At 41.0% G+C, this 12,831-nt stretch overlaps 1 protein-coding gene across 5 annotated transcripts in view; it reads left to right on the top strand.

Moving 5' to 3' along the window:
- The window catches only part of EGR3 (early growth response 3), an 83,524-nt gene that overhangs the window by 48,051 nt on the left and 22,642 nt on the right, over window positions 1-12,831 (top strand). For 4 of the 5 annotated variants that reach the window (XM_025279191.3, XM_006040945.3, XM_025279193.2 and 1 more), the window contains exon 2: window positions 12,408-12,456. The exons of the other annotated variant lie outside the window; for it this stretch is intronic. In XM_025279191.3, the coding sequence (XP_025134976.1) occupies window positions 12,408-12,456 (49 nt within the window). The remainder of the gene's footprint in view (window positions 1-12,407; window positions 12,457-12,831) is intronic. 5 annotated transcript variants of the gene reach the window in all.

Raw genomic sequence — 12,831 nt, 5'->3', positions numbered from 1 at the left:
AACACCACAGTTAAAAAGCATCAATTCTTCGGTGCTCAGCTTTCTTTATAGTCCAACTTTCACATCCATACATGACCACTGGAAAAACCATTGCCTTGACTGGACAGACTTTTGTTGACAAAGTAATGTCTCTGCTTTTTAGTATGCTGTCTAGGTTGGTCATAACTTTCCTTCCAAGGAGTAAGCATCTTTTAATTTCATGGCTGCAGTCACCATCTGCAGTGATTTTGGAGCTCAGAAAAATAAAGTCAGCCACTGTTTCTCCATCTATTTGCCATGAAGTGATGGGACTGGATGCCATGATCTTAGTTTTCTGAATGTTGAGCTTTAAATGGTGAATGACTGCTAATAGATACAGGGTTTCCTTTTGGGTGATGAAAATGTTCTAAAATTAGTTAGTGGTGGGAATTCTCTGGCAATCCAGTGGTTAGGACTCTGCTTTCACTGCCAAGGGTGCAGGTTCAATCCCTGCTCCAGGAACTAAGATCCCACAAGCTGCACAACATGGCCAAAAATAAAATAAAATTAGTGATGAGAGTTGTACAAGTCTGTGAATATACCCAAAACACCAAATTGTACACTTATAAAACAATGAATTTTACAGAATGTGAATTTCACTCATAAAGTTGTTTTTTTAAATTAATAAAGCAGGTTCTGAGTAGAGGTGACAGGCTATGGGATTTGTGAGAGAGAAACCAGGTATATATAGTATAATATAATGTATCTATAATATATAGCACATTATACATTATAATGTGTAATATTATGCATCTAGTTTTAATCTCCCTTAAAATCCTACAAGAAACACAGTGAAGTGATTTTTTTAGAAATCATGAATCTACAAATTCAAGGAAAATAGAGACATCAACAACACTTGGTTTTCATTTGTTTCTATGCATATTTTGATTTCTTTTTTTTATTTCTTCTGTGATTTGTTGGTTATTCAGAAGCGTGTTGTTCAGCCTCCATATGTTGGAATTTTTAATAGTTTTACTCCTGTAATTGACATCTAATCTTACTGCATTGTGATCAGAAAAGATGCTTGGAATGATTTCAATTTTTTTGAATTTACCAAGGCTAGATTTATGGCCCAGGATATGATCTGTCCAGGAGAAGGTTCTGTGGGCACTTAGGAAAAAGGTGAAATTTATTGTTTTGGTGTGAAATGTCCTATAGATATCAATTAGGTCTAACTGGTCCATTGTATCATTTAAAGTTTGTGTTTCCTTGCTAATTTTCTGTTTAGTTGATCTATCCATAGGTGTGAGTGGGGTATTAAAGTCTCCCACTATTATTGTGTTATTGTTAATTTCCCCTTTCATACTTGTTAGCATTTGCCTTACATATTTCGGTGCTCCCGTGTTGGGTGCATATATATTTGTAATTGTTATATCTTCTTCTTGGAATGATCCTTTGATCATTATGTAGTATCCTTCTTTATCTCTTTTCACAGCTTTTATTTCAAAGTCTATTTTATCTGATATGAGTATTGCTACTCCTGCTTTCTTTTGGTCGCCATTTGCGTGAAATATCTTTTTCCAGACCTTCACTTTCAGTCTGTATGTGTCCCTTGTTTTGAGGTGGGTCTCTTATAGACAGCATATATGGGGGTCTTGTTTTTGTATCCATTCAGCCAGTCTTTGTCTTTTGATTGGGGCATTCAACCCATTTACATTTAAGGTAATTATTGATGAGTATGATCCCATTGCCATTTACTTTGTTGTTTTGGGTTCAAGTTTATACACCTTTTCTGGGTTTCCTGTCTTGTGGGGGAAAAAAAAAAAGACCCTATTTTTAAAGCAAACTTCATATATATTTTTTATAACCTTTGTGATTTTGTTTTGTTTGTTTTTTAAATATTGTATTTTTGAGAGTCTAACCTCTACTCTATATTTTTAATCTTCACTTTTTGGTATTTGTTATCAACAACACTTGGGGTTTAGAATGCAGTTACGTTGGGTAATGGACTTAGCATTTCCCAGGAAGCCAGATCATGAACTAGCATTCAGGAAAACCAAGATCTTCCGTCATAAAATCCTCAAAGGTTCAGGAACTGGTGGCCCTGGACACCTCTAGAAGTGAAGCAAAGCCAAACACTCAGGCTAGGAAGACTGGTTGAAAGCTGCCTATGAAAAAGTTGAGAGTCCTATCATCTTCTCCCCAAGTCCATTTCCCCAGAGACTGTCCCCACCTCACCCTCGCAGAAGAAGGAAGGGGCTGCACCCTGAAGAGTGTGAAGCAGAGAGTTTCTCTACAAGGGCACACAAAGGTGGATTTACTGTGTGAAACTAATAAAGCTTTAACTTCAGGGCCCCTTGCTTACATGGACTTTGTCCAGGGCCCTGGTAGGAAACCTAGCCATGTGTGCAAATAATCCTATTTCCATAAACTTTGGAAATGTATTTATACTGCACTCAGTTAAGAATACCTCTGCCTTCCTTTCTTCCATTCTCTTTTTTTACTAATTTTTTTTTTTTTTAGTACGGTTGATTTACAATGTTGTGTTAGTTTCTGCTATAGAGCAAAGTGAATCAGTTGTACAAACACATGCATCCACTCTTTTTTAGATTCTGTTTCCATGTAGGTTGTGTGTGTGTAGGTTCCCATGTAGGTCAGTCATGTCCAACTGTTTGTGACCCCGTGAACTATGGCCCACCAGGCTCCTATGTTCATGGGATTTTTCAGGCAAAAATACTGGAGTGGGTTGTCATTTCCTTTTCAGGGGATCTTCCCAACCCAGGGATCAAACCTGAGTCTCCTGCATCTCCTGAATTGGCAGGCAGGTTTTTTGTTTTCTTTTTTTTTAACACTGAGCCACCTGCGAGGCCTCCCTTACACATTATTACAGCGTATTTAGTAGAGTTCCCTGTGCTACACATTAAGTCCTTATTGCTTAGTTATCTATTTTATATATAGTAGTATGTATATGTCAGTCCCAAACTCCCAATTTATTCCTCCCTGATCTTTTTACCTTGGTAACCATAAGTTTGTTTTCTACATCTGACTCAGTTTCTGTTTTGTAAAAGGTTCATCCGTACCATTTTTTTAGATTCCACATAAAAGCGATATCATATGATGTTTGTCTTTGTCTGACTTCACTCGGTATTACAATCTCTAGGGCCTCCTTTTTCTTCTATATACTACCCTTCATGTCAGGCAGCTTAGAATAGCCTAGACCTTTTTTGAGATGGGACAGGATTGGGGTGGGGGGATGTTGAATTGAAAGTTTGCTGTTTTGACTTCAATTTGTAAGGAGATTTTTGGAAATCTTTAATAAGCCAAGTGAGAAATTACAGACTCCCTAAGTTGAAAATATACAAAGGATATACCTTTTTTGGTCATCTTCAAGTTTATTTTATAGTTAAAAGGAAAATTCGATAAAAATAAAACACAAAACAAGTGACAAAGGGGAGCAATGAAATCATAGATATTATTCTGAAATCAAGTAAAGTGTAACAAAACAATGTCACATTGTACCGAAAGCTAGCAATTCATTAAGAGAATAGATCAGTTTTAAATAGAAGTGATGATTATTTGATAATCCAGCTAATGAAGAGGAGGAGCAAATCATATGAACGTGTTGCTAAAACATTTAAATTTCTAGTGGATTTAACATGAAAGACATAACAAAGAAAACCTAAAACTCATGGTATGCCCTCCTACAAGGACATCAGTGACAAGCCAGTTTTCTCTCATTAATTCAGAGAGCATTTAAGATTAGTCATTGTACAAGAAAATCTGAAATGTGCCCTGAAATCTTACAGTTTACTTATGAAAGAAACATGAGATTTTCATAAATTTTACAACAGTCCTAAAATTTATATTATATTTATATGTTACCAGTAAGCTGCATAAAAAAGCTTTTCTAAACTGTCAGTAATAGAAAACAAATTTCAATCAACGCCACTGGAAAAAAGGCTGAATTATCTTTCTTTTCTCTCTAAGAAAATGATTTATCAAGTCTGTGTCATATGAAGAGGCAATCATAGACTGTGCAGCCAAAAAAAAATTGTAGAGAAGTAAATATAAAGGTGTGTCAGGCAGATGATTAATAAAAATATTAGGTTATTCTTGATTTTCTGATGTTCATGTTATTTGTCAGGTTTTATAACTTGTAATTTATTATGCTGTTTTCTCTGTCTAAATAAACATTCACTTTCAGACCTAATTTTACATTTGCAGTTTTGGAATCTCTTTCTTTAAAAGGGCATGCAGAATTGTGTAAGCTTCAGGGCCACAACACCTAGACCCACTTCAGGTACAGGTGAGGGTAGGACTTCATAGGGGATGAAGTGGATGAATGCATATGGAGTGCTGACACACCCCTTCCCCACATACACACACACAGGGCCTCGTCTACTCCCTGAGATCCCAGAACAGTGAGCTGGGTCTTTACATCCAGTGGATGGGAGTGGAAAAATCTTCTCTAGGGAATTTCACCTTCCTCAGAGAAAAGACCAGATACTGACATCAAGGATCCCCTATAAGACTTCTCAGCCAGATCATCCTACACAATAGACAGACACTATTCATGTACTCACAGCTGCCTTTTGGCTTCTAGTCATATACTCGAGAAGATAACCAAGAATTACTGTTCGTCCAAGGGACGTATTTAGTGTGAAAAACGGAGACTAAAACAAACCAAAAGAGCAACTTGAAGGGAAACTGAGACTCTAAAGGAAGAGGAAGCTCTTTTCAAAGCTCTCATTGAAAGTTTCAGATAAAGCATCTGATAAGTAAAAACAGGTTACTCTTTTTTTAAAAAAGACATCCTGAAAATTAAGAAGAGCTGTTGAAAAGAAAAACGTGATAGCAGAAATGAAAATCTCTTTAGAAATATTAAAAAGTAAGGAAACATTGAAAAAAAAAAAAGAGAAATTAGAGGACCAACCAAGGTCAGCATCAGAATTAGAAATTTTTTTAAAAGGCAAACAGAAAATGGGAATGGGTCAACAACAACAAAGTCTCCTTTAATCCAAGAACTAAAGATTATAAATGGCCAGCTTGACAGAGTCCTGTGAATACCCCAGCACAATGGATAAAAACACCACAAGGTACATCGTTGTGAAATTCTGCATTGCAGAGGATGCACATCTGATCCTCGAAGCTTGCATGAAGAAAATAAAAAGCAGATCCTATGCAAAGGTTTGGGAATCAGAGTGGCTTCAGACTTCACCACCTAAACGGTACTGGGAAAAAAGAAGCCAAGGAACCAGTGCCTTTGAGATTCTGGAAGAAGTCATTCCCAGCCTACAATTCCATACCCAGTCAACTAACTATAGCTTGAGGATAGGATAAAAAGAGTTTGGGTTGTGCTGTCTCAAAAATGATCTCCAGGACTTCTTTGGTGGTTCAGTGGCTAAGACTCCACACTCCCAATGCAGAGGGCCTGGGTTCAATCCCTGGTCAGAGAACTAGATTCCACATCCTTCAACTAAGACCTGGCACAACCAAATATATATATTTTTAAATGATCTCCCTCACACTTTACCCACCCAAATGAGGAGTAAACCAAGAAAGGGGAAGACCCATAGTCCAGGTGGAGAAGCTCCTAGGAGAGAAGCCAAAGAAATCCCTGTAAAGATGGTGATGGGAGAGCCCAGGAGGAGAGGCAGTCCATCCAGACTAGGTTCAATGCTCCAGTAGAGACTTTCAGGAAGGGGAGATGATAGAACACCTAATACAAGGGAATGTACTGAGTAGATTTAGACAATTGAGAGAGGATTAGTGCTAAACATAGAAAATTAAGCATGTGAAAGTAAAAACTATTTTTAGGGAAACTTATGCAGTGTTCCAAGTTTTGTGTTGCTGTGTAACAGATTACCTCCTTCCCCCCCCCCCATCCCCCACCCTACCACCAACAGTGCCTCCCAACAATACCAGTTTCTGATTGTCAGGAATTTGGGAGTGGCTCATCTGGGGAGTTTGGCTCGGGAACTCTGCTGTCTCCTGAAGATTTGGCTGAGGCTGAACAGTCTGCTGGCTGCCACACGCAGGAAGGAAAACAAATCACATTATGTTCCTAATAGTGTATTTCATATGAATCTAACCAGATCACAGTATAACTCTATTGAGAAGACAGAGTTGCAAATATGCCTTTGGTAATAGGGGTGAAGACCCAAAAGAGGTGCATGTGTTTGTTTAGTTAAATCTTCCACGATAAAAAGTCAGTAGCTAGGACCTGAAACCTAATAATCAACGAGGGGCAATGCTCACATTTTCTATTTAAAGATGCAAAGGTACATATCAAACAACAACAACAAAAAAAGAACAGCCAAGTTAGAAGTGCTTATCTTAAGCAACTGAGTGAGACTGGGGAGCCTAGAACCTAATGTTTTGCTTAGCAAACATTGTTCCCTTATTAAACAATGCACATGTATAGCTTTGATAAGAGCAAAGCTTAAAGAGGAAGTCATCAAAGTAATAAAGTAAATCTACATGAATTTTTCTTGTTGGGGTGGAGGAGGCAGGTCTTTGTAGGATATCAAAAGAAGAAATCATAAAGGAAAAAGATAGACTTGGTCCTTTTGACTTCATACTAATTAAAAGCCTCTGTATGTTAAACACACACACACACACACACACACACACACACACACACACACACATGTAAAATGGAGAGGGAAACAGTAAGCCAGGAAAAGAATCCTGATACACTGTCCAAAGTATCATATACTTTGAAATAAACTATTTCAGTCCTTTAAAAATATGTAAACTGTTTCAATCTGTCTCAGGGTCCATTTGGCAAGTGAATCAAAACCTTGAACCTGCAGATATCCTTTGACCCAGCAATTCCAACCAATTGTAACTAATCCTTGATGTGCCCAAAGATTTAGCCATTCATTTTCATTTTCAAGAGAAGAAAAACTTGAAGCAGTTGAACAGTAAGTGAGCGATGTGAGCACAAAAAGAAAACTAGTGGTACAGTTGATTAATGAAATACTTTTAAATAGCTCTTAAAAGTCAGGCTAATTATTATACAGAGTGAAGTCAGAAAGAGAAAACAAATGTCATATTTTAACACATACATGTGGAATCTAGAAAGATGGTGCAGGGCAGCAATGGAGATGCTGACGTAGAGAACAGACTTATGAACACGGAAGGGAAAGACGAGGATGAATGGAGACAGAAGCATGGAAACATATACATTACCATATGTAAAACAGATAGCCAGTGGGAATCTGGTGAGTGACTTGGAACTCAAACCAAGGCTCTGCGACAACCTAGAGGGGTGGGGTGCGGTAGGAGGGAGTTTCAGAGGGAGAGAATATATATATACCTATCACTGATTCATGTTGATGTATGGCAGAAACCAATACAATATTGTAAAGCAGTTATCCTTCAATTAGAAACAAATAATATAAATTAATTCAAATAATAAAAAAGAAAAAAGCCAATGAAAACTAAATTGGCATATAAAAACACTCCTGATATATGGTCCCTTTATTTTTTAAAAGTTGTGTAAGTAGTGCATACGTGTACACACTCATGTACACTGAGATTCAAGTTGGTACTTTTTCTCTGGGATTTTGTGTGTTTGTATCTGTGTTGTGTTCTTCATAGTTTTCCAAGTTTTTGACACTGATCAGGTGTTATTTTTATAGTCAAGAAAAAAAAGTAAGTTTTTTCTTAAGCGTATTTGAGAAATAAGGAAAGTGCAAAGAAGAGAACAGTAATCATATTCTCACCACCCGGAATTAACTACTAACATTTGGCATATCTGCTTCAAGCTTTGTTTCGTTTTGTGTTTTTGTTTTTTTTTCCTGCAAATGTTCAAATATAATTAACACCAAAACGTTAACCTTGGTTGTCTTTCTATAGGAGACTGGGGGCTGTTGGGGTTTTTTTTCTTTTCCCCTTCTTTCTCTTTTTTCTCTCTTCTAGGCTTTTCTGTATTTCTTAAGTTTTCTCTCATGAGCATGTTTACTTTTTAAAGAGATGAACTGTAATCAACTGTAGAAGGTAGAATATTTTTAAATGCCAAATAAAGTCATCGACATTTCAAAGAAGGTCAGCGAAGTTTGAGACTCAGAACAGCTTTGATGAAACCAGAAGAAGGGGAGGGTTCCCTGTGGGTGGAATGGCTATATGTCCCAGTTGCCCCAAGTTTTATACCTTTTGTCCTGATGAAATTGTAAATGACAGTGTTGATGCTAAAAAAAAAAAAAAAAAAATGGACGTCCCACTTTGGGACAGGGAGTTAGGATTTGGGGAATAAATGGACAGCCACTTGGCTGAATCGGTGGTAGCTGTATTGGATGAAAGAGAAAGGACGCTAAAAGGCAGAGCGAGACCATATTACAGAGGCACAGTGACTGCTGGTTTCGGAAGTTCCTTCACCAGTTCTAGGGCTGGTGCAGGAAATGTACACAATGAGCATCTTGTTGTCCAGAAAGCAAGGAAGTACTAACAAAACACACACACACTGATGTGGGTGTGTCAGAAGGACACAGGAGCCAACTAGAGGAGCTCTCAAAGCTGGAACAGTTGGAAGAACAAGTAAAGTAGTATTGGATTATAACTCATATAAAATAAATATGCATTTATACTGATACAAATGACTGAATAAAGAAATAAACGAAGAACAGAATTCTGTGCAGAATCCCAAATAACTTGTGCCAATACTCTGCCCTCCAGGAGACGGAGTATAACTCCTTAAGTATGGGCTGTTCCATAGTGGCTTCCTTCCAAAGAGGGGAGGGGGCATACCAGGGCGTGGGTGTGGGAAGTGACCATAGAGTGGAGAATCCTGGGAAACACTGCTTCAGCCCAGTGACCGAGGCTCACGTCGTCTGTAAGAAGTCACACTGAGAGACTTCCCTGGCAGTCCAGTGGTTCAGACTGCGCGTTCCAGTGCAGGGGGTGCAAGTTGGATCCCTGGTCGGGGAGCTAAGATCCTACATGCCTTAAGGCCAAAAAAAAAGCAAAACAGATCAGAAGAAATATTATTTACAAAGTCAGTAAAGACTTTTTAGAAAATTCCAATGGTTAATGTTTTTTTTTTTTTGTTTTTTTTTTTTTTTTTTTCAGAAAGTCACATTGATAGCTCAAACCCTCAGTGTGATGTGGCGGGAATGGCACTGTTACTTCTTCCCCTACAACCCATAACCCCAATCCAGTCATGAGAAAAAAAGCAGACAAACCAACCAAGGGACCGTCCATAGAATACCTGGACCAGCACTCCTGAAAATGGTCAGGGTCATCAGAAAACAGGGAAGGTCTGAGAAAAGATCAAGAGGAGGCTAAGGAGACTTAACAACTAAATGGAATGCAGTAGCCTGGCTAGGATCCTGAACTTCAAAAGGACCTGAGGTCAAAACTAAGGGAATCTGAGTCAAGCATAGACTTTGATATCTCAGGATTGGCTTCTTAATTGTAATAAATATACCATACAACTGTAAGAGGTTAATAATAAGGAAAACTGGGTGTGGAATATATGGAGCTAGGGACTGTCTTCACAGTTGTTCTGTAAACCTAAACCTTTTAAAATTAAAAGTAACTTTTTTAAAAGAAAAGCTTTCTTCAGGCAGGGAGATAGCTTTTGAAGAGGTGAACTGAAACCTAATCAGAATTAAATGATAAAGTTATAGGTGATTGTCAGTTGCTGACAGTGAGGTTCCAGAGACCTGGCTCCGTCTACACGGTGCGTGTAGCCTCTCGTGTGTAGAAGCACCCTTTTCAGCACCAGCCTCCTTCTCCTGATAACACGGTCCTCTTTTCGTTTCCTGTCTCATAACCATGAACCCTTTGTAAAATCCATAGTATTTTAGGATGAGGTATTGTGGTCAGATGGTTTTTCATAACGTCTTCAAATATACATGAAGGAATATGTTTTTGTGAAAGAGTATTGCATTCTGAGTAGCCGAGAGAAATATGGACAAATCGAGGCCCTGACAGTTTGTTCTGCATCCTGTCGTCGCATGACCCTGGGCTCGTCACTGCGCCCCTCCATATCTCCTTCTCCATCCACCAAATGAGAGGGTTGAACTGGAAAAATTTCTATGGTAACTCGCAGCTCTAAAAATACCGTGATTCTAAATTAAGATTTAGAGAGAGAGAGGCTGTGGCACCACAAATAATGGAATCGAAGTTCCTAATTCCTTTGTCTCTAGTTGGTGGTAATGTTGTGTGTGTGTGAGTTGCTCAGTCACGTCCGACTCCTGCGACCCCATGCATTGTAGCCTGCATGTGGGCCCCTCTGTCCATGGGGCTTCCCAGGCCAGAGTACTGGAGTGGGCTGCCATTCCCTTCTCCAGGGGCTCTTCCCAACCCAGGGATGGAACCCAGGTCTCCCGCGTTGCAGGCGGATTCTTTGCCGTCGGAGCCACCAGGGAGGCAGTAGTACTAGACGCCGAGTTAGAATCACTTTGACGACTGCTCTGAGTCGTGTTTAGAATTCTCATCCTGCTCCCCACATTCTTGGAAGGGAGAATTCAGTGTAGAATTCAAGTTTTAGATAAGCTGAAAGGGCCATATAGTCCAACTCCTTTGTTTTATAGTTTGTCTAAGAAACTAGTCAGAGGCAGAGACCAGGGTTTCTGATTCCTGGTCTCGAGCTTTTTATAGGCCGTATGCTTGCCACAGAGAAGGATCAGTCCTTTTGTAATGCCACCAGGACCTCATTTGCACTGTTACCAAAATGGTCCTTGAAGGCAGTGTCTCACTGTCCAAAACCATTGTGTCAATCAGCTTGAGTCCCTGATCTGGGGAAAAGTAACTGGGGGGAGGGGGAGGAGTCTAAGGCTCTCCTCTTAACCTGTCTTCTTCAGGTCTGAGAAAGGGAAATGGCAATTTCATTTTTTTTCCCTTTCCTTTTTGGTTCCATCACTTCCCTTTCCCTGGTAATGACACAGCCAGAGCTGATTTGTTTACAGAAGCCACGTGAATGAGCCAGCCCCCAAAGGGTTAACACTCCCAAATTATGGGGCTGGGTTAACAATAAACAGGATGTCCTCCAGAAATTAAATTTAAACCACTGTGACTCAGGCTGGCCCATCCTCTCAACCAGATTGTTGTCTGGGGTTATTATCGGTGGTTAATTATACCATTGGGTTTAGTGGCAGTGTTGGTCAGTGCGGGCCAGAAGTCAGGCTCCAGGAGAGGGATGTGTGTAGGGAGGGGGTGAGGGATGCGGTGGGAGCGGGAGGTTTGAATGGAAGGGACCCACTGGTCCTGAGCCTGGAAGGAGAGCATTGAGGGGGTCCAGCCTGTACCCCGAGGGCTCTTCCCTGAGCTGATCCCAGCCAGGAAGGCTTCCCTCCCTCCTGCCTGGGTAGGAGAAGCCTGTGCTTCTGTAGCTGTTGGGTTGCATTGTGGCTTCTTTAAGTCTCAAAATTATAGGATCGTAGAATTTTCAGCACCTGAAGGAAGCTTGTAGACTTGTAGACTCCCAGTTTAACCCTCTGGTTTCCCAGAGTAGGAGATTAAGTCCTGGCATAGTCCTGGTGAAGGGCAGCCTGTCCGTGAAAGGAGAGGTGGGGTTAGACTCTTCCACCATGACCTTCCTCCCGTCAGGGCAAGCTGTCTTCCATTTTCAGGTGGACAACCTGAGGGGCAGAGCTTCCCAGCAAGTTCAAGCCAACCTTGAGCTGAATTCAGATTCTTCACCAAGCTAGCTTTATTTAGATGTTGTCAGTTCTTGCGGGACATAACTCAGCCTGACTGATCCTTAATGCCCCTGCAGTTTGTCGTCTCTCCCCAGCCCCACAAGAAGCTCTCCACAGTTTCGGAACTTCCCTGGTGGTCCAGTGACTAAGACTCCATGCTCTCAAAGCAGGAGGCCTGGGTTCAACCCCTGGTCAGGGAACTAGATCCCACATGCTGCAACCAAGACCCAGTGCAACCAAATATATAAATAAATATATATTTTTTAAAATCAGCTTAAAAAAAAAAGAAGCCCTCCACAGTGTGTGTCTCTGTAGAAAAATAGGGAAGCACCTACTACAGATGAGAGTGGGGTTTTTGTTTGTTTGTCTTCTATGTATTTATTTATTTGGGGGGAGGTGATAGTGGGTTTTGTGGTGGTTTTTTAAAGGCGTGTTTTCAAGGATGAGAACTCTCCAGGTGAGCATGTGACCTCTCGGCCCCAGCCGCTCCCCCAGACGCAAGCTGTGTAGCGACTGTTACTAGTACAGTGCCTCGCTTTCCTGGCTTCACCTTTGCAGTGTATTTAGACAACAGACAGTAGTGCTCAGGGGCATCTTCACCCGCGTGTCCGTGGAGGACCGTTGCCCTGGAGCCCAGCCTGGCTGCTCATGGTCCTCGACCCGCAGTCATGTGGTATGAGTGCCCTGAGGTGAGGCACCCCTTCCAGGGGAGAAGTGGCCGTACCTCATTGAATCTTTTCAACCACGTCCTTCCCCATTTCTCCTAACTTCCCTCTTCATCTCTCTCTGTCTCTCTCACAGGATTCCTTTCAAGATTGGGCAGCCCAAGAAACAGATTGTCCCCAAAACAGTGAGTAACCAGTTCTGTGACTCTGAGACTCACGTAGCCTTTGTATAGAACCGGAGCTTTGACTCAGCGGGTTGTGGGACTGGAGAAGCAGAACCGGGGCCTTATTATTCCCAGTCGTGTCGCTCTAGGACCTCGCATAGGTGGGGGCTTGCAGGGCCCTCCTGTCCCAGGACACTTTATTCCCTCAGGTCAGCCTGGGCCCCTCCCCCTCATTATGGAGGTGGCAGACGTGGGTCACAAGGTGAGGATGGACACCCCGCTTCTGAGCAGCCTGTCACAGGGGCCTGGTTGTGACAGTCTGCACTTTACTGAAAGCATTCATGAAACTCAGCAGGGACGTGCCCCAGACCTATATCACTGGCCTCCTCAGGCTGC

The sequence above is a fragment of the Bubalus bubalis genome, chromosome 3 (assembly GCF_019923935.1).
Source record: "Bubalus bubalis isolate 160015118507 breed Murrah chromosome 3, NDDB_SH_1, whole genome shotgun sequence".
Lineage (NCBI taxonomy): Eukaryota > Metazoa > Chordata > Mammalia > Artiodactyla > Bovidae > Bubalus > Bubalus bubalis.
Note: the sequence above shows the minus strand (reverse complement) of the source record. Positions and strands in the feature narration are given on the sequence as shown.